The 21,688-nt window shown below is 36.3% G+C and overlaps 1 protein-coding gene across 3 annotated transcripts in view; it reads right to left on the minus strand.

Annotated features, from left to right (window-relative positions):
- Nucleotides 1–21,688, minus strand: part of LOC121508055 (zeta-sarcoglycan) — a 605,848-nt gene that overhangs the window by 297,790 nt on the left and 286,370 nt on the right. For all 3 annotated transcript variants that reach the window (XM_041784545.1, XM_041784546.1, XM_041784544.1), the window contains one exon: nucleotides 13,432–13,641. In XM_041784545.1, coding sequence (XP_041640479.1) covers nucleotides 13,432–13,641 — 210 coding nt within the window. The remainder of the gene's footprint in view (nucleotides 1–13,431; nucleotides 13,642–21,688) is intronic.

Consider the following 21,688-nt stretch of genomic DNA (forward strand, 5'->3'; position numbering starts at 1 on the left):
GATCACCCAATCAGAGACGACACTGTGACACTCCAGGACTGTAGGTAATGTGGCTGACTACAATTGTGAATAAGCCATGTTTTTTAAAGAATTGGGTGGATAATATACTGACTCATGTCTTCTACATCAAGGGCTGTCAACCTTTTAGCCCACACCCCCCAAAAAAGGTGCCGGGGACCCCCACTGTACTTAGAGGTGTTTAAGCATAGTTGAACACAGCCATGCATATTCAAGAATAGCTGTAGACTTACAGTGCTTAACAAATTTATTAGACCACCACCCAAAGTAAGGTTTATGCCACAGCTGTATTTAACGCGGACTCTTTCATTTTCAGTGAGCTCTCCACGTTTAACCATTTTGAACAAGAATGAGGAATTTCAAACTGAATTCACCTTTTTATACCCAAATTTGAGCCGGTTCACTGGGCTTCTCTGAGAAGTCAGAAATGAATCAAGCATAACATTCAAGCACTAAAACTAATTTATCTGTTCAGGAATGCAAGTCCTGACATATTTGACATATTAATCAAGAAATAATAATATGCTTTACTATTTTTTTTCCATTTCTTTGTAAATTAGTACATTTGGAAATTCATGGATAAAAATAATAATTATATTTTAGCATTAAAAATATCATTTGGGTTAAAGAGCTTCTATGTATTGGTGTATTAACCATTGCAGAAACATAATAAATGATTTTGGTAATTACCAATGCTGTTAATTTAGGGCAGCTGTGACATAAACCTTACTTTGGGTGGTGGTCTAATAAATTTGTTAAGCACCGTATATTTTAAGGCTTTTTAAAAGATAACTTTGATTTCAGCCTAAATCTCACCAAATGATCATATCTTTATTTTACATGTAACACATTTTATGCATATATTCTTATAAAACTGGTAAAATATGCATTTTGAATTTTTTGTTTGTTTGTTTGTTTGGTTGGTTTTTTTTGGAAGGCATCTGGCGACCCCCACTCAGTGTCTCGCAACCCCCAAGGGGGTCCTACCCCTCATATTGAGAACCACTGTTCTACATGGTCATACATCTTCAACAAACCTTCATTATCAAGCTAAAACCACCCTTTGTTGGAAAAACAACTGTGAACACTCTTCTTGTGGTACAACTGGATCAAATGTGCAAATTTGCACCTGAAGGCACGTTCAACCAATCAGAGACATCGCTGTGACACCACAGGATTGTTGGTAATGTAATGCTGTTGGCCAAGATCTTCAATAAACCATGTTTTTCTTAAAACAAGGTTTATTACATGACAAATTGTGTCTTTTGCATGACCATATATAATTTTATCACACTAATGGTAAGTCTGTCTTGAATGGTAATGACATTATGGAAATAATCATATCTACAAAGCACCTTGGACTGAGTAATGAGTTTATCCCCCCTTGCTCCCAGCTCTGTACATGGTGTTCTAAATGTATTTCTGGAAATTCCAGGGTAGATACATCTCAGCTGAAACTCTGGGGTGTAGTTGTTAGTAGAAGCATTAAAGTTGTCTGCAAACCTTAGAGACTTAAAGTAGTTGACTTAATAGATTTGTATTTGACAGTTCTAGTAGAGCTTTACTCACCAGTGGTAGAAATTCAGAAGTACTGTGGAAGGAAGGCTGGGCAATTGATAAAGTCCTTTTTCATTGTTTAAAGGACTTGTATTTCACTGCTGAAACCAAGATTTAAACCCCAAGTTTACTCTGACAAAGCCATTCTGTTTCCATTATTAAGGATCATTTGACTCTGCTATCCATGAACCTTTTTGGCTGCACTATCAATCAAGGTTATAAAAGTTTTGGATTATTTATTATTAGTTTTGAGTTTTATTTCTATTTGACTTTTTGTTTTCAGTTTTAGTTTCCTTTCAATCAGTTTTCACTGGTTGATTGTTTATTTTTTATTTTGCAATACCAAGTCAAGCAATTTTGGTTTTTAATCCTTTTTTTTTTTTTAAGGTTTAAAATGGTTTCTGTATTATCTTGGATTTTTCTGCTGTCCTACACAAAGTGTAATTGACTTCCTATTGAAGCTGCTTTTTTAGATAGATCAAAGAAATCAACATAAACTTAACCACGGAAAAGTGACCTTGTCATGGATTTAAAAGGCAAGACAAGAACAGTACAAAGGTAAAAGTTCGACAACACAAAGTACAGAAGACTTTTGACTTGTCCACTAGGTTTGATATTTTTTTTAAGTAAAATGAGAAATTTAGGAGCAGCAGTTGACTTATTTTTCATCACTGTGACTGCAGGGAGATGCTGCAGTGGCATAACCAAAGTGTGCTGAAAGGGACAAGAAAGCATGGGATTAATCTCGATTAAAAAGAAAATTATGCTAATTAATCCTTTGTGAAAATTAAGTTTTATTAGCATTAGTGTCCAATTGTATTTTATTCTATGATACTTTTCAGGGCCCAGACTCAAAAGGACCACAAAAAAAGGAAACATCATACAAATTTCCAAATATATTCAAATAGGCTAATCTTTACTCCTCATTTCATTTATTCAAATCTGATGTTCAAATACAACTGAAGATCCAAAATTACCATTATGTTAACTATTTTTTAATAAAATCAGACCTTTTCACATTGTGCTGCTTTCAAACACCAAAACTTAGGATATCTTGTCTCTAACTTTTTTTTATTTTTGTAGGTTTTAGTAAGCACACAAGTTTGATCTAACTAAAATTCTTTTTACATTTTAGCTTATATTATTTGGCTAGTTTAGGGTTATCATAATAACCTTTCCAATTATTGTAAAAATGTTTGATTACCACACATTAGTGGAACTCTTTCAAAGTGTGTTCAATTTCAAATTAGTACCATTTATGACACACACTCTTTTTGTGTACATAATATGCAGTGTTCAGACCTGAGAGATGTGCAAAAATTTCTATATGTAGACATGACAAGAAAATTTCATCATTTTTAAGACATCACAGCAATTTCACAGGAAGAGAACAAGGATTTCCATGGGGTGGTTTGACTGAAAAATGCCATAGAAAACATCATGGGATTACATGTTGTTCTGTTATAATATATGATAATAGGTGTATGAATTTATATGTAATATGTATATTGCTGTTTCCAATAAGTTTCCAACAATATTCAACGTTATAATGCACACCCATAGCATGTTGTTTTATTAAATGAACTCAGAATTTGATACAAAGACAGGGTATTTTCTCAATTCTATTTATCGCTACCTTCAAACAGATTGTAAATTACTAATTTGACTTTAAAAGCGAGCATCATATGATTTTAGTATCTCTGGTTAAAACAACAGAATTTTTGTGTACTCCACATTCTCACTGTTGTGATTAGTTTTTTTTCCATTTTATCATGTCCATATCTTCAGCTTAGTGCAGTTGAAAACACACACGTAAACACTCTTTGAAATGCTAAATACTGTTGCAATGTGAAATTTTAATGAAGCTCACCAACTGTGTGTGTATGGAAAATTTCCACATGGTTGTCTTACAAGTACAGAGGCTAAAGTGAGTTCAAAAGTTTAACCAAAATATGCTGTTATGGCTGGTTACAATGTGACCTTTCACTTTAATTCAAGCGTACTTTATTTATTTTATTTATTTTTTTAATACTTTTTTGCAGACTTTAACATACATGTTATTAAGTTTCATCAGTCATTTCTTTCATCCTGCCATATTTATACACTCGTTTTACAGTCAAAAGAAGGGGAAAATTAATTCAAGAGTACTTTATTTTTTAATGAGATAATGCATCTTAAGTTTTACTGGTTGTCCTTAACCTGACACACCAGATGGATTCTTTCACACAACCATCTGGAAAACCTTCAATACTAAGCGCTTGGGAAAGGGGAGAGGATTTGATAGAAACTCCGAGCGTGACTGGATGAACGTTATGTCTGTCAAATCCATATGGGCCAATCAGAGCAACAAAATATGTGACGTAGCCACTGTCAAGGTGCAAGTGCACAGTTACAGAGGAATAACGCGAACCATGGCAACTATAGACATGTCAGTACGTGACTTTTGTCATGTTTGAAAAGAAAACAACTCACTGCTGTTCTTTGTTCATCTGTTCATGAAGAAATGTCATCAAGTTCTGATAAAACTGGCGCTTTTGCAGCATCCACGCTAAGCTCTTCCACCATAATTGCACCGGCCTCTTGTTGCTGCTTGCTTACGTCACGATTCCGCCATGCTACTGCTCCTCGTCACTGATTGGTCCTGTCACTTTCTAACCGGGCCAAAACAGTTCAGACGGGAGCTTTGCAAGACGGATTCGCCAGTGAAAAATAAGGAAACGGGCATATCCATCTGCTTTGCAAGGTTAGGTTGTCCTGGCTTTAGGGGAATTTCTCTTCTCTTCCAACCATGAAAAGCTGATAGAGCCAGATTCCAACTCTGTCACCAGGCTTATCCATTTTGCAAAGCTTCAATCTAAAATGTTTGCTCCTGGTCAGAGAATGTGTTGACAATCAGTGTCACTTGAAGGGAAAGAGGCAGTAGCTACTAGCACTGTTTAGCTGTACTGCAAGCCTGTAAACATTAGCTGCCAGTAAAGAGATTAGTGTGGCTGTAGCTATATATATATATATATATATATATATATATATATATATATATATATATATATATATATATATATATATATTTAAATCTCAACTGGATTTTTTTTTTTTAATTAAAAGCAGAGCAAATAACTGCACTGAAAGCTTTTTAGGTGGAAAAGATGTTTCTGTTCTTCTCCCAAGCAATGGTTTGATTTGTAAACTGGTTCCACTGATATTGCACTCCAATAATGGCTGAATGTGTATGTGTAGTATATGTATGTATATGTGACTGACGAACATTTGTCTATTAACCCATCACCTTCTCAAACACCTTCTCAAGACTACTGACCAGATGTGAAACACTGTATGTTTCATGTAATGATATGTGACAGAGTCTGTCTGGTGCGTCAGGTTACTTTTTCTCTTGCAAGCTGGAGCTGAAACTGAACAAAGGTTTTATTTTTAAAGTATGTTTTTAGACAAAAACATGCTTTGAAACTCTTAAGATTCATGTCATGCTATGTTATTCAGTCATGAACATTGTGCTTCTTGTCCTCCATTAAATGACTTTGTATTAAAATATAACTGTCAAATAGAAGTTTCCAAGGCAAAGCTTATTAATGATTTTACTGTGTCTTTGATCTGACCAGTTACTGTTTTAGATTAATAATCAAAATTGTGATTCAGTCATCCCCTGAACTTAAACTATGTCTGGTAATATATTCTGATGAACTGCTCAACACTGACAGGCAACTGACACCCCAGGCAGTTTCTGAAATGTCACTATCCACCCACCTCTCCTCTACTGAGCGACGTAAGAAAAACACTTCTGAAAGGACTCCAGAATCTAACGACAGGAGGGAAAAAAACAGATACATACTCAACCTCATCAACCCCTGCCTCTATGTTTTCCTGTTCTTCAGCTCATTATCACTATTAATTCACTTTTCTTTCATTCTGGCTTTAAAACACAATCCAGCCTTTAACTTCCATTTAACTTCCTCCCTTTACATTTTATTCAATAAAATTATGCAGAATAATACATAAGATATCAAGCTGTAAACGTGTTCAGGGTCAGAATGTGCAGGTCACAACTTGTCCACGAGAGCGTTTTGGAGTTGTTGGATTGTGTATTTGATGAGTTTGATGAGGGAAAGCAAAAATTCCGTCTGCTAACGTAGCGTTAGAGGTGCAACTGGTTTAACGGTCCCCCCAGATCTAGAAACAGCTTGCACCAACAACTAAAGGAAATGGACCTATTACTAAGACTGTAGAAATTATGGCACTGGGTGAATTTGCCAAAATGTTGAAGTATCCCTTTAAAGGTCTTCATTTACCTCACATTACCAAAGGAGCACATTACAGCCTGTGGTAAAGGCTGTGATGTGCCTGTACCACATGTGTCATGAACAAGGACTGTACTGTGAAATGGAAATTGGTTTTAATCACACATCAGTTTTGAATGGAAACATTACCCCAGTTAGTAAAACTGAAATTGAACCAAATGAAATAACATGATTCACACACTTTACAAACAGTAGGAAATAAATCTTTTATTATTATTATTATTATAATAATAATAATAATTATTATTATTATTATTATTATTATTAGTAGTAGTAGTAGTAGTAGTAGTAGTGTTATTAGTATTATTAGTAGTAGTAGTAGTATTAGTATTGTTGTTCTTTTGTTTTGTTTTGTTTTTTTTCATATTTTTTGCCAAAAAACACAACAGATGCATGCACAGGACAAGATCAGGAGAAAAATCAGATGTTATTTCTGGTTTACTTCTTTTAACCCAAATTCCTTGCTGTAGCTTTAATAATAACTGCAGTGACTAATCTAAATGTAGACATTTAAGATATATATACAGTAAAAGATAAAGTCTGGTTGTTACATCCTCCATAGTGGAGCACTTTAAGCTTGTCTAAACCTTTGAGCTTCTCAGAGATTCCTTCATAAAATAATAGATACACATTCAATCAGCTCTTTAATGTGATTCATACAGACGCCTTGTTCCACAGATCTTTCAAATTCTGAAATGCATTGGCCTTATTCTTTTTGCTATTTGATCTTGCTGTTTCATGTAAGAATAAAATAGTTATTAATAACAAAAATATCCCATCTTTTATTCGTCACTTTTAAACTTCTATCTTGGGTTTTATCTCTCCCTCTGTCTTTAGAATTCCTCCTGTATCCTAGTCTCTGTTTTCCACACGTCAGTATATGGCCTATGAAATATATTGTGCGCTTTTATGCTCAGTGCTGGCTGCCTGCCCTCAGGCATATTTAGCTGCCTTTTCCCCCTTTATCCCCCCACCTCTCTTATATTCTGGAGTCACTTATTGAAACATAAGGCGTGATGTGGAAAGGCTTTGCCAGAGGTTTGCGGGGGTCAAATTCTGCCTCATTTGCATATATAGTATCACAGCATAGCTTCTCAAACCCCTAGGCAGTGTGGGATATGAGATGTAGGGGTGTGGTAACCCCTGAATGACTTGCTTGGAAAGTCTAGGTTGAAGTGAGAATGAATAAACATAGGCATGTAGAGATGAGGGATAAATAGACATATCATTAAATATCTGTTGTTTCTATGCTTTGGTAGCCTTTAGTCTTTTGTAAATGAGCGCCTTCATAACTCAAAACAAAGACCTATTTCTTTCCTTTTTTTCCCCTCAGAACAGACATTACTGCTTCAATAGCTTTACTTCTGTCCTGACAGTCAATTTCAGTGTTATTCTTTGGCATCTTAAAAGCACAAACCTACTGTGTTTCTAAGTGCTCTCCACAAAGCTGCTTACAAAGCAAGGAAAAAAAAGGCACACCATGAATGTCAACCCTAATAAAACATAATAAAAATACAAATGAATTTAAAGTTTAAAGTAAGAGCAGCAGAGCATTAACAGAGCATGTCAGCAACATTGAAAAGCCAATGAATAAAACTGCTTTTGAGACCACTGTTGAATATTTGTGATTTAGCTGATTTCAGGATTTAACAAAGAACTGCAGAGGCTACACAGGATGAACTCAGCAGTGGGGTGAAAACAGCTATTGTCAAAAACACAACTAGTGTCAGAGAAAAGATGCTTGGTATTTTGATTTTACCCCTTGTTAAACAGACAACATTTTAATACATTTTTTACTTCAGTTCAAGTCCTTATTTGGGCATTTTATGGGTTAAATCACTAACTAAAGGGATCTGATATGTGTTTAAAGTATTTCAAAAAGCAAATTATGTCTGTAGAAACATGGTTAGAAGTGAAAGGTTTAAAAAAATCCATAATCTTTCCTTTACTTGACTCAGCTTTTTTAAAAAGTAACTTTCAAACGTAACGGCATCCCAGAGTGTTCATCAGAGGGAATGATAGATGGAAAATAAGACCAGAAATTACAGTACCAGGTAAATTTTAAAATACCAGAACAGGAAAAAGAAAAGAATGAGTAAAATATTTTAAAATAGTAAAAAAGATAAAAACGAGAAATGGAAACTTGCACATAAAAAAAACGTAGGAATTAATAAAAATGAGTTATAGTTTGTAGAATATTGATTAACAAAAAATAAAAAACATTAATAAACTTGACATTAAAACAATGTTAAATAGTTGAACAAGGCTTAAAAGATAGTCAAAATAAAAGCCCCAGATTAAAATACATGAACATTCGGGAAGCTGGCTACTTTATTTTAAAGGCAGTGAAGTAAATATCATGGTTCAGGTACAATGTATGAAAACAAAATGCACACATACATTAAATTGCCAAAAGAATTCACTCACCCATTCAAATCATTGAAATCAGGTGTTCCAATCACTTCCATGGCCACAGGTGTATAAAATCAAGCACCTAGGCATGCAGACTGTTTCTACAAACATTTGTGAAAGAATGGGTCGCTCTCAGGAGCTCAGTGAATTCCAGCGTGGTACTGTGACAGGATGTCACCTGTGCAACAAGTCCAGTCGTGAAATTTCCTCGCTCCTAAATATTCCATAGTCAACTGTCAGTGGTATTATAACAAAGTGAAAGTGATTGGGAATGACAGCAACTCAGCAATGAAGTGGTAGGCCATGTAAAATGATGGAGCAGGGCCAGTGGATGCTGAGGAGCATAGTGCACAGAGGTCGCCAGCTTTCTGCAGAGTCAATCGCTACAGACCTCCAAACTTCATGTGGCCTTCAGATTAGCTCAAGAACAGTGCGTAGAGAGCTTTATGGAATGGGTTTCCATGGCTGAGCAGCTGCATCCAAGCCATACATCACCAAGTGTAATGCAAAGCATCAGATGCAGTGATGTAAAGCACACCGCCACTGGACTCTAGAGCAATGGAGATGCGTTCTGGAGTGACGAATTGTGCTTCTCCATCTGACAATCCGATGGACAAGTCTGGGTTTGGCAGTTGCCAGGAGAACAGTACTTGTCTGACTGCATTGTGCCAAGTGTAAAGTTTGGTGGAGGGGGGATTATGGTGTGGGGTTGTTTTTCAGGAACTGGGCTTGGCCCGTTAGTTCCAGTAAAAGGAACTCTGAATGCTTCAGCATACCAAGAGATTTTGGACAATTCCATGCTCCCAACTTTGTGGGAACAGTTTGGAGATGGTCCCTTCCTGTTCCAACATGACTGTGCACCAGTGCACAAAGCAAGGTCCATAAAGACATGGATGAGAGAGTTTGGTGTGGATGAACTTGACTGGCCTGCACAGAGTCCTGACCTCAACCTGATAGAACACCTTTGGGATGAATTAGAGCAGAGACTGAGAGCCAGGCCTTCTTGTCCAACATCAGTGTGTGACCTCACAAATGCACTTCTGGAAGAATGGTCAAAAATTCCCATAAACACACTCCTAAACCTTGTGGAAACCTTCCCAAAAGAGTTGAAGCTGTTATAGCTGCAAAGGGTGGACAGACGTATTATTAAACCCTATGGATTAAGAATGGGATGTCACTTAAGTTGATATGCAAGTCATGGTGGGTGAGCGAATACTTTTGGCAACATAGTGTTCGTGTGGGGCATATGGAGGACATTTAGAAGCTAAGCACATGATTACTCAGGATGGCAATCAAAACCAGTTAGGTAACAACAGGATCCAATAACATTGTAGCTTATTGATACGGCTATTTGGTCTCATGGGTTCTGTGACATGACTTTTTTTTTGTTGCTGGAGCACAAAAATACATCAATTCTTGCAGTGTGGGATGTAAACTCAAAACAGGTCAACATTGTGCATCAAATAAAACCTAAATGTGGTGGCTTCAACTTTTGCACTGAAGGAAAAAAAAGGCTATGCTCATCTCATTACACTGGCTCCAACTGCCACAGGACAATTTTCTTTCTTACATGCTCTGTACTGAAAAGCACTTCAAAACTGTGCAGCAGGTCCATTCAGTTAAGAATATTAGCCCAATTGTAAAGTCCAGAGAGATTATGGTGAGTTCAAGGTCAGTGAAGTAAAAATGAGAATTGAACAAATGTAGATAAAATGTCATTATTTGTGTAAAATCTCAAATGAAAATCATGTTTTTTGACAAAAACTTGAAATAAACACAGTTATGAAGATGAGCAAGCTAAAATAGATACAACAGATTATGAACTTTTTAACATTTTAACTGAGCTCTACTCAGCTTATACCAATTATTTTTACAGATCGTCATTTTTTCTTTCCACCAAACACTTGAAAAGTATCATCAGTAGCATCCAAAAGTACAGATCGATAAGGGGTATTATTAAGGGTTTCAATATCAGTAAAAATTAATGATCTTCAGCCTTAATGAGAACCAAAACCATCTGGCTGGAAAACAAAATTAAAGCTCACTGATGTGTGGAAGAACAAGGCCATGTAAAGCTTAAAAAAGAAGTCAAATAATTTAAGAATCAAGGGAGCCAACATGGAGATTTCAAAAGTGGTGTAATCTGGTCTCGCTTTTCTAGTCAAGACTCTGTCAGCAGCAGTTATAAGAGCTACATGTACAAAAAGCTGACCAAACAATTAAACAAGATCATCCTTGCTAGTTGGCATCAGGTTTCAATTAATTTTTTAATATTTGTACTGCTTCATTTTGAAGTGTTATGTATTCTCTCAAAGCCAAAAAGAAGCCACCTATCACTAACCAGGACTGTGGCTCCAGTTATCACTCCCATTCTCCTTTAATGCTCTGCTACCTCAATTAAAAAAAAAAAAACAAAAACATTACAGTGAACTAATGGCTTCATTGTGGTTTGGCTGCATTTTCATCTAAAAATGCAGACAAATTGACCAGTGCAATTTAACCACATTCAGCACAGGCATGTGGATGTAAAGAGGACAAGAGCTGTCACAATAAAACCAATTTGAATTTCAATGCAATACTGGCTAAAAATAAAACAATATCAATACCTGTTTTAATACCATAGTAACAAAAACATCTCCTGGACACCCAAAACTGCTTCATTTTTTTTTTTTTTTATTTCAAACGTGCACATAAGAGAACTTGACTAAGTAGTAAACACAAACCAAAAGGTTAAATGTATTGTTTCCATTAAGAAAAGAACAAAAAAATCAGATTTTCCTGAAAAAATCGTACAAGGTCTACCTAAAATGAAACATTTGCCTTTAATTGTCATTTAGAAAAGAGGATTTATGAAGTGATTCCTTACTGGCAAGAACAACAAGAGAATAGATCTCCAACCAGGTTGTTCAGGTCACACCTCAATAATTAAGTAAAAAACACAGCAAAATTGACACTGTTAAATGAGTTAAATTAACAGTGTTAAACTACCTGTTTGAAGGTGATGAATGTTTTACAGTATGACAGGACTGAGGTAAGTCTTATATACAGTGCTTAACAAATTTATTAAACCACCTGTCATATTTGTCTCAGAGACCATCCAGCATCATGAGGTGCTTTAATGCGGACTCTTTCATTTTCAGTGAGCTCTCCACGTTTTACCATTCTGAACAGGAATGAGGAATTTCACACTGAATTCAACTTTTCATACCCAAATTTGAGCCGGCTCACTGGGCTTCTCTGAGAAGTCAGAAATTAATCAAGCTTAACATTCAACCACTAAAACTCATTTTTCTGTTCAGGAATGCAAGTAAATAACTATAATTTGACATATTAATCAAGAAATAATAATGTGCTTTACTATTTTTTCAGTTTTTTTGTAAATCAGTAATTTGAAAATTCATGGATAACAATAATAATTATATTTTAGCATTAAAAATATCATTTGGGTTAAAGAGCTTCTACATATTGGTGTATTAACCATTGCAGAAACATAAAAAATAATTTTAGAAATTACCAGTGCTGTTAATTTAGGGCAGCTGTGGCATAAACCTTACTTTGGGTGGTGGTCTAATAAATTTGTTAAGCACTGTATCTGTGGCAAGAAGGGCTCTTGCAAGAACAAAGCAGAGATTCAACCTCCTGTCAAGGCCATGTGTACTAATAAAGTATACTATGCGTCCTTTTGGATCACCTGAAGTCACAGGCAGGAAATCTAATTCAGTGGATAACTTCATTCATGGTGCAAATATGTATAACAACAATCCACTTGAATCATGACAAAAAGAACATCAGTGCAGATCACTGTAACACAGGCAACATCAAAACACAACCAAACACACATAAAACAAGTCTAAACACTCTGCCCAAGGGCATGTGGGAAACTCCACCCACAAATCCCCCCAGATTTGAAATCATAGTGGACAGATGCTAGACCAGTGCACTCTCAGAACGGAGTTGAAATTACACTGTGAGAGTTTAAATAAGGTTTTATCCTGAGATATCAACACAACAGTTTCAGCTGTTTTGGGATGATGTTGAAATATTCTCTGTGTGCAGCTGTGTAGTCAACAGAAGTGGGAGAAGTGTGGGAGTATTGTACTCAGGTAGTAGAACAGTTAGTCTGTTAAAACTTAAGTAGAAGTGAAAGCACTGAATTTGAAATAAAGTCAAAATAGTATAGGTACATGAAAAAACTACCCAGTTACAGTAATTTGAGTAAATGGAGTTAGTTACTCTCCTGGTGAGGATAGAGGCTATTACCAAAGAGGTAGGCAGTAGGTATTCTGCATCAATCAAAAGAAATCCTGAACTTCCTTAATGACTGGGCCGAGGTTTTGGCTTTTCTTTAACTTCTTTACAGGACAACGGCAGTAAATAAATCAGGAAATAGCATTTTTTTTCTTTCTGTATCACCACTCTGTTTTAGCAACAAGACATCAGCACTCACCATGATTTTATTGCCCACCACTGCATATTTTCTCCACTCATGGCATCTTTGGGTTAATTGAAAGCAAAAACAACAGATATCGTACTGTTTAGAGCATGAGGGCTCCCGCATACATATCAAAATATCAAAAATGTTGACAACCTGAAGGACGACCAAGCAAGTAATGCCAGCATTGCGAACATTAGCCACAATTTTTCGACAGCTTTCTGTGTGTTTTTTTTTTTTTTTTTTAATTTCAGAATTGACTTAACATCTCTAAACAAAAAAAAAACAAACAAAAAAAAAAAAATCACCCAGGACAAGCAGTGGATGTTAACTCCTCTTAACTCCTGAAAAATACTCTAATATCAATATAAAATTTGTGTAAAGCATGTTTAAAGCTGCCTGTATATGAAGGTAATCATATCTGATCACTTAGCATTGAAGAAAGCTAGCTTCCAGGAATAGTAGTGCAAATTATGCCCACACATGCCCCTCTAGATGTAAAATCACAAACCAAGGCACAACCACACACTCTTTCCAGTTATATTTGATTGATTTTATCACTCGCCCATGTTGTGCTCCATTACACCACAACTTTTAATCCAGATGTCAAAGCTTTCTCATATAAAAGCCCAACATAAACACAAACCCATATCACTCCAGGGCATTTTAATGACGCGCTCGTACATGCACGCCTCTTACCGGAGTGAAGTTCATGACTTTGAGAATCCAGATGGTCAGCGCCAGGTTGACAATCATGGTGACGAGAAGGAGGAGGATGAAGAAGTACAGGCATCTTTTCCTCCAGCCGTAGATCCCCACTGCAGGGTAAACCTGGGTGCCACACACTGACGCCCCCCTCTGGTGTAGCGGGTTGGGCTGCGCTGCAAGGATGTACTGCTCTTGGGTCATCTGAAAGGAACGCAGACATACATAATACTTTAAGGATTCACTCTTCTTTATGGGATTTTTTTCTTTTAATTTTAATTTAAATCTTGAGTCATTCATCTTCAGAACTCTGTGCTACAAATTGAGGAAATAACTTCTAAAATGTAAGCTTAATTAAATCTGAACACAGCAGCTGGAGTCACTAAAATTGTCGCCATTTGTCAACTAAAGTTACTTTTATAGGTTCATTCACTTCTCACTTTTCTTTTTATTTGTCGCAAGATGTTTTTTCTCTCTTTTCTTTTAAAGCCAGGAGGAAAATATTTAAGAAGATAAGAGAGAAGTAAGATTAAAAATAGTATTTTTATTTCTCCAATTTCCAGCTATGCACTGCAGAGATAAGATAAGGCAGAGACAAGAGAGAATGAACTTTTAGGGTTTGGTCATGGTGGTGAGGAAGATGGAAACACTATTGAAAGGCAAAAATAGAAAAGGGAAAAGAAAATAGAGGCCAGGGGGAGTGCTCAAGAAGGAAAACCAAACAAAAGAGAGGTGGAGCAGCTGTGAAGTTGGGCAATAGAGCGGCATTGAGTAGTGAGAGATAGAAAAGATGGATAGAGAAAGGAGAGTGAGAAAGAGAGAAAGAGTGGACAGATAAGACAGCAGAGTCCATTAGTTGTAGTGCAGCAGGAGGAGTCACTGGTGGCAGGAGATATGGACACTGGCTGCAAGGCACCACTATCTCTCTCCATCTCTCAGTCATTACCTTCCTCTCTCCACCACAACTTTTCTCTCTCTCTCTCCCTAATTCACTTCCTATCTCACTTCTGCACCTCTCTTTCTCTCTCTTTATCAGTCTCTTGTCCTCATACACACACATTATGTCTTTATTCGCTGAGGCTGCATGACCTTAACACCTCACTGACTTGGTTTTTCTTCCCTGCCTGCAATGCTTTCTCCCCGTAATGTCTCACATGATGATACCAACAAAGGTTGATGGCAAACAAAAACGCTGACTTCTGCTGTGCTGGCAGAAAAGAAAAGGAAATTCAGTCTTGGCCTGTTCAAGTTTGTTTTGTTTGCAGTTGTAAAGTCTGGAAAGTATAATCTGTATGTCCACACAAGTTCCGTCTTTCTGTTGCCCAAAAAGCAAAGGCAAAGAAAGTCTTGTCAAGCTGTTTATGTCCTGGAATGTGATACCTTAAACAGATTCTAAGGATGTTTCATTTGGATATTTTCAGACACCTTTGTCACACTTTCCCTGCATCATATTGAAATATACTGACAGTAATCTTGAAACACACTGGCATGGCACATCAGTGGGAAAGATGGCTTACTGGTGAAATCAGCGGTTAGGGTAAAGAGACACCCCGTTAAGTCTTCTTTTTCCTGTGCTGCATTTAATACAGTCTGTTACCAGCTTGAGAAGCCACTCCATGATCAGAGCAATCTTAAAGCAAAAATCATTCACTCAAATATTTCAGCAAAATAAACACCATCAGTCGTGGTCCAATATTCAACAGAAGTTTCTCAGTGTGATTGTATATAGTAAGTTACATGGAGGCTACTCTGGTTTACCTACACAGTGTTAATGAGTGCTGCATAAGTAAACTAATCACAATCGCAATGTCTGCCTGGGAAATTACATAATTGCATAAAAGGCTGCAATTATCTTAGTATTAAGTTGAAAGGTTTACACAAGTGCATTCAGAAAGGCGTTTAAATTTACAACTATTGCACAGAAAAGACACCCCAGCCCCAACATTCAGATTGTAACATTTTTTTTTTAAATCTGAGAGGATTTTATTTCTCCTGAGTGGGCGTGGCTTCAGCTTATTCAACAGACACGCCCACACCATCCTAGAGCAGATTTTACTGCCTCATTTTTCATGATTTTGAAGCTTAATTTTATAAACCTAGAGATGTTTTAGCAGACTGTAATTTCATTTAGGGGTTCATAACAGTGACTTGTCATACAACAAACCTAAATACAGATTGATTTTCACTTTACAGGGTCTTTAAAGCTATTAACACATTTCTTTCATGACTTGTCTTTTACATGACACCTTTCATTTCTAGAATGACCAAGGGAAATAAAATCTTGTTACAATATGGGCTTCTTACCAAAAGTAACTGAATTCTTTCTTGAAAATTAACATATATATTTTTAAAAATTGTATTAGATATATTAAAATTCCAAATTGGTGCTAAAATATTCCTCAGATTGCAGAGAACGTGTTGAATGTTCCCTAGGGGAGGACCCCAGACGCCCTCTCATTACTTATGCTTCACTTTGTTTAATGAACGAGGGGCTTTTGGATCGCCATAGCTGGCTACTCTCCATATGTCTGTGGAAAGCCCTGAATATGTGCATGTGCACAGACATATGTTTTTATGTTTGCTTGCAATAGAGAGAGGATAAAATCTCAAAATTTTTCATATGAACAAAGATAATTAAAATCCTACTGCAGGATATTTGTCAAACACAGATGTTGGAATTAAACTGAAAATATAAAGGATGTAATGACATATATAGTACTGAAAGATATATAATACATTTGTTGTTTGGGTAAATTTTACCCTTATTTTTGTTCTGCATGCTTTTCACATAACTTTCACTTAGCAGCACATTCATGCCAAGTGGAAAAAGTTTACTGTTTTGGAGTTGGCTTTTAATAAATTGTGTCCCTGTTCACAGTAAAGAAGACCCCACAGTAATCCCAGCTGAGTCGTCTGCCTTTCTTTTTGAGGTATACCTGTTTAATGTGTGTTGAATGAATAGCCGGGTAATGCTGTGGTATAGACAATCAAAATGGGCTGCTGGTCATTTTTATTCCAATATTCAGCATTCACACTGAATCAATCGTACTGTGTGTCTGTGTACTTCTATGACTGCGGTGTGTGTGCTGGTAGATCTGTGTAGCCCTGGGATGATGATTTTTTTTTTTTTTTTTTTTTCTGCATGCATCAAAAAAGAAAATCAAAAGGTGCACACACATTATATGACTGTGTGTCAGTATTACAAGAATACAAATCAGTCAAGTAACATTTAAAACACAACACAACAACTTTCAATCCCTGTGTAGCTTTTAGATATATAATCTGTGGTCATTTTCAGTGTGCATGTGGTCATTTCTCTGCCTACTTCAATTACTTAATCAATCAGGGATTTCCCAGAAATGTTGTCACTGATGCCTTGTCACTGACTCATTCATCACCCTGTTTGTGGAATGTTTCTCATTTCAGGCCCAGGCGTGCATCATTATCAGTCCACAACATCTGATAAAAACAATATCATTCTCTCCTTTCCTAATTTTGAGACTTGTGTCTGCCTTATTTTTGTAGGTTTTGTTGTCACATTAAATGCCCCACATCCACCCATTTGTCACCCTTCACTTCAGTTCTTTCCCTTAATCTTTACCTTGTCATCTTCTTTTCCCAACACTGCCTTCCTCTCAACTATTTAAACGGTTTTCTTCCACTTTCAGTTGCTTGCCTTCTTCAAAATACAGATCTAAAACACATTTTCATCCTTGTGTCACTCCCCACTAACCCTTAACACATCTTTCATTTTCTCTTATCTTGTATCTGTGTCTTACCTTCATGCTTCCCTTAATTTCTAAATTCTTTTTCTGCTTGCCTTCTTCAGTCACTTAATTTCTTTCTTCCTATCCTCTCTCTGTTCCTAACTAATCCATTTAGTTCTCCCCCTTTCCTCCCTCCCCTTTCCCGTCCCACACTCCTCCCTCCCTCCTTTCCTCCCTCTTCAAATGCATTTCTTAGATTGAACTGACAACACAGTCATCAATCAATCCCATGGTGCACGAAAGCCTGGCGGCCCCGCACAGCATGACCTAACTTTATTAACATCATAATGTCTTGACAGCCATAAAAACAAGAGCTTCATGAAGCCACATCGCCACGGTAACCAAGAGTATATTGTCAACTGAGATCTAACAATGATCTCAACAGAATCCAAAATTTAAACAGCACTGCATACAAACAGCATTTTGGTTGTTGTTGTGTCCCTTCATAGGACACACATTAAAATACTTGGAAATTCAAAGTTCAAGCCCTGGAATATTATTGGTAGACATCCCAATATGTTTATACTCCTGTCACTAATATTAATATGTATTTTTATTATTATGGTGAAATAAACAAAGTGACCATATATGGTCCTTTGCCTGTCAAATTCAAATAAGTGCATGCATTTTTAAATGTCAGTAATGCTAAATAAACATAAAGAGTCTTATGAGTATTTACTCGGACATAAAAAAAGTTTGTTAAATACAAAATATTCATTTCACAAGACATGGTGAGGTTGCCTCTAGATTCTGACCTCTTTTGACATGACAAGCTTCAGAATACTGTATTTTATAATTCCAACCTATAATAATCACAAATATTGAATCGCGTATCAGTGATGTTTTGCAGTAATGAAGCCATGCGCCATTGCGAATGCAAAAAACCCTGCAGTTTATTGAGGGTCCACTCACTGAGAAAATAAATCAGAGCAAAAGTTAACGTAATTTAATCTGGGATATCAACATTAAGAATCTAAGTTTCTAACATCACATAAATACACCTAATTTTGAAATCAATTAATTTTGTTAAAAACACAAAGCATTATGAATCTTTTCCTGAGCAAGAATAATTTACATGTCAGCAAACCTGATCTTGTTTTACTCATTTCCATTTTGTTTTTCAAAACTAAAAAATACTATTTAACCCATGCATTGTGGGTATTTCCAGGTTAGTGATAAAGAGTTTTTCAAACAATCAGTAATCCATCTTTTAAATTTTGCCATTTGAAGCAAATTTCCATTTAAAAAACAAATCATAAATCTGGTATTCTGGGAAGGCTAAAACAGAGATTGAATAACAACATGTTTTCAAATCACAGAATGTTTCTCTAACCTGGTAGTGTGTTGAATTACCAGTTTAATACCTTTTTTTTCCAACATATTGTGCTCTACACATCATGCAAATATTTAGGTGTCATTTTTTTTTTTTAAATGACTGCAAATATCCCACTCTCCTTTTTTTTTTTTTTTTTTTTGTCTTCATCAAATGAGAATTACATAAAGATGATTATTACCTTCAATATGACAATTCAAACTGAATTTGCAACGCAAGTCGAAATATCTATTGAGTTGATATAAATGTTCTATTGACTAAATAACTTCTTACAGGCAGCACATATGTATATACAATCTGACTCTGTGGGAAATACAAAAGCAAACTCAAAATCCACAGACTGATAAATTAGCTGTTGCCTGTTTAGTTGTCACAACATTTTGTTTTCCAAATCAGCTCAACCATCTCCTCCAAAAGGTCACTCCATGGTCCAATAAAAACAACATGTTAGCAGCCATGTATCAAACTTTATGCTTGATTTACACACCAGTGCATGATGTCTAGCTGTCCATTATTTGTAGTCTAAGAAATTAGACAATACGACACTGAGAGGGTATGAAAAAGAAGACAAAGGGAATAAGAAAGAGACAAATTAAAGGAATAAAGCAGAGAGATCTTGATCCCCATAAGTGAGTAATCCCTGCAGCCTCAAAATTCCACTCCAAAGAAAGAGAATAATTCCTTTAAGAGCATACAAGCTAATAACAGGAAATGAAAGGGCTGGAGATACAACTTGAAATCATCTTTCATCTTTCAAGGAGCTTGATCTTACATAAAGAAGACTCTAAATTCATTATGGCAAAAAGGCAGGCGCTCTTTTTGCCCTCAGCTGACATGCCACAGCGTTGAGAATACAATGTGGTTTGGATGCAGTGTGACACAGGATATTACTTTTCCGGATGGAAAATATATAGTTGTAGGCTCTATTTTTTCGTTTCACTTGACTTATTGTTTTGGATCTAAAAGAAACCTCAAAACAAAATAGATGTGTTTTTATTTTTTCCATGTGGGATGTGAAGGTTGCGTAAAGTCTGATCCAGCCTGGTGGATACTGTGAACACAGGCACAGTGTGAGCGTGGGCCCGTGGACATGTGTGCAGCCTGGTAATGTATGTGAAAGCTTGATAAAATTGACAGATGGTTGGATATGGATGGATTTGATGCACATGCATGGATGGTTAATGAAAAGAAGGATGGACGGATGGATATGTAGACAGAAAGTCAGGCAGCTTAAGATTTTATTTCATAGCTAAAACCCGTATCAAAGTGCAATCAGTATGCATGCAGGGCTGATTGAGGCTGCTGCTATATGTGGAGTGCTGAGGGTGATCTGATGTATCTGTCAGGCAGCATCACACAGCCCTGTTCTGCTCTCATCTGCTTATACTCAATCAATACCAGAGCTTCAATATCACTCTGCTTCTGATGGCCTTGACATTCTCCCTCTGCTTCTCTCGCTCCGTTTGCTTCTTAAAGCAGAGCTCCCAAGGACAGATGATACTATACATAGATGACCTGTACAGAATAAGAACTTTGGGCATTTTTAAGAGTGAACATGGTGTTTGTAGACTTAAGGGGTGGTAGGATAGAATTTTGTGTCAATACTCAACACCACTTCTGTTAATGCTGTTTAAGCAAAGCAAGTAACTGAAAGCCAAGACCAGGAAAAGTATCACTTTTTGTTTCCTTTGACAGACATTAAATATGTAACGTGAGTTTCACCATTTAAAGCAAACTCCTGCTAAATAGACTGGAGGAAAAAGAGAACCAAATAAAACTTGCATGCTCATTGTACTTAACAGCTCCAGAGCATCTCCACACATGTGGAAGAAGTGTCAGGCTGCTGACAGCCTCGGGCTGATTTGACCCCTGGTTATATTATAAATAGTTATATCAAAGTCATATTTAATAGACAATTTCTTTTTAATTCATTTAGAGGCTAAGATGTTTTCCTGATCGCTGGAGAGTTTGCATGTGACAACCTTTATAAATACTGCAGCTCAGTTACCACCTCTCTCTGTTCACCTCTCACAGTCTAACTGCATGTGGCTGTTAGCAGTGGTGCTTGTGAATTCAACCTTTGTTGCAATAAGGCTGATTTTCCTAGTAAGGGGCTTGGTTTTTTACTCAAATAATTTTGGGGCACAAATATATACATGTATGCACATTGTGAATTACATAGTCCTCTTTATTTATGTGCACAGGGTTAGCAGGTGCAAGATCCACGCAATCATCCTGATTGCAAGGCCCTGTATTTAGTAGAGAATAAAAACAAGGAAAAAAAGAAATTGAATTTAAAAAAGTACAACTTGTTGTGTGGATGATACACTTTTTTACTTCATAAGTGGTTGGCAATATGCCAAATGAGTAACTTAATAATCTTAAGTTCGTCTTCTATATCACCAAAGTCTTTGCTAGAATGATTCAATGACATCAAGAAATTTTCTCAGCTTTTCAAAGTAATACAGTCTGTTTCCTTGGCAACAAAATTATAATAGATAAAATAACTGAAGTTATCAACAATGATCATAATTCACAGATCACTATTTGCCCGATGGTGAGAACTAATGTGAAGGCTTGAATTCCTAAACAAATATATAAACTTTTGTGAAATTTTGATTACTTTGGGTGGAAAAAGAAGCACTGTGACTGTTCAAACAAATAAGTGTGAATTTATATATGTACTGTATGAGGCAGCAAAAAACAAACTATGTTATACATTCAATAATTAATACCGGTGCACAGCTTTTGGGAGTTAGGTTTCTAGGTTATACCACTGTTTTCAAAACATATTTGAAATACGTGGTTAAATTTCTGAATAAAACCCTCTGTGTTGACACTAGAAAAATGCCAGAGAGTATTTCACTTTAATACATTGACAAACTATCATATATGGTGTTCCTGCGCCCGGAATCAACAGGTCAGAGTGACAAGTAGAACTGCATTTATTCATAAATAGGTTACTCACTCATGGTAGAAGCACTAAAATCCACATGAATGGTCAAAAAAATAAATCTAAGCAAGTTCACCTTTCTCCAATTCCTTCAGCTTGGAACAATATCTTCAAGTGTTTCTATTTTTTTGGCACTTCAGTAGTATCGTCTCATATGGCCAGGCATGACTGTAATTACTGCGGGAACTTCCCAGTCTT

This window comes from Cheilinus undulatus, linkage group 4 (genome assembly GCF_018320785.1).
Source record: "Cheilinus undulatus linkage group 4, ASM1832078v1, whole genome shotgun sequence".
Taxonomy (NCBI): Eukaryota; Metazoa; Chordata; class Actinopteri; order Labriformes; family Labridae; genus Cheilinus; species Cheilinus undulatus.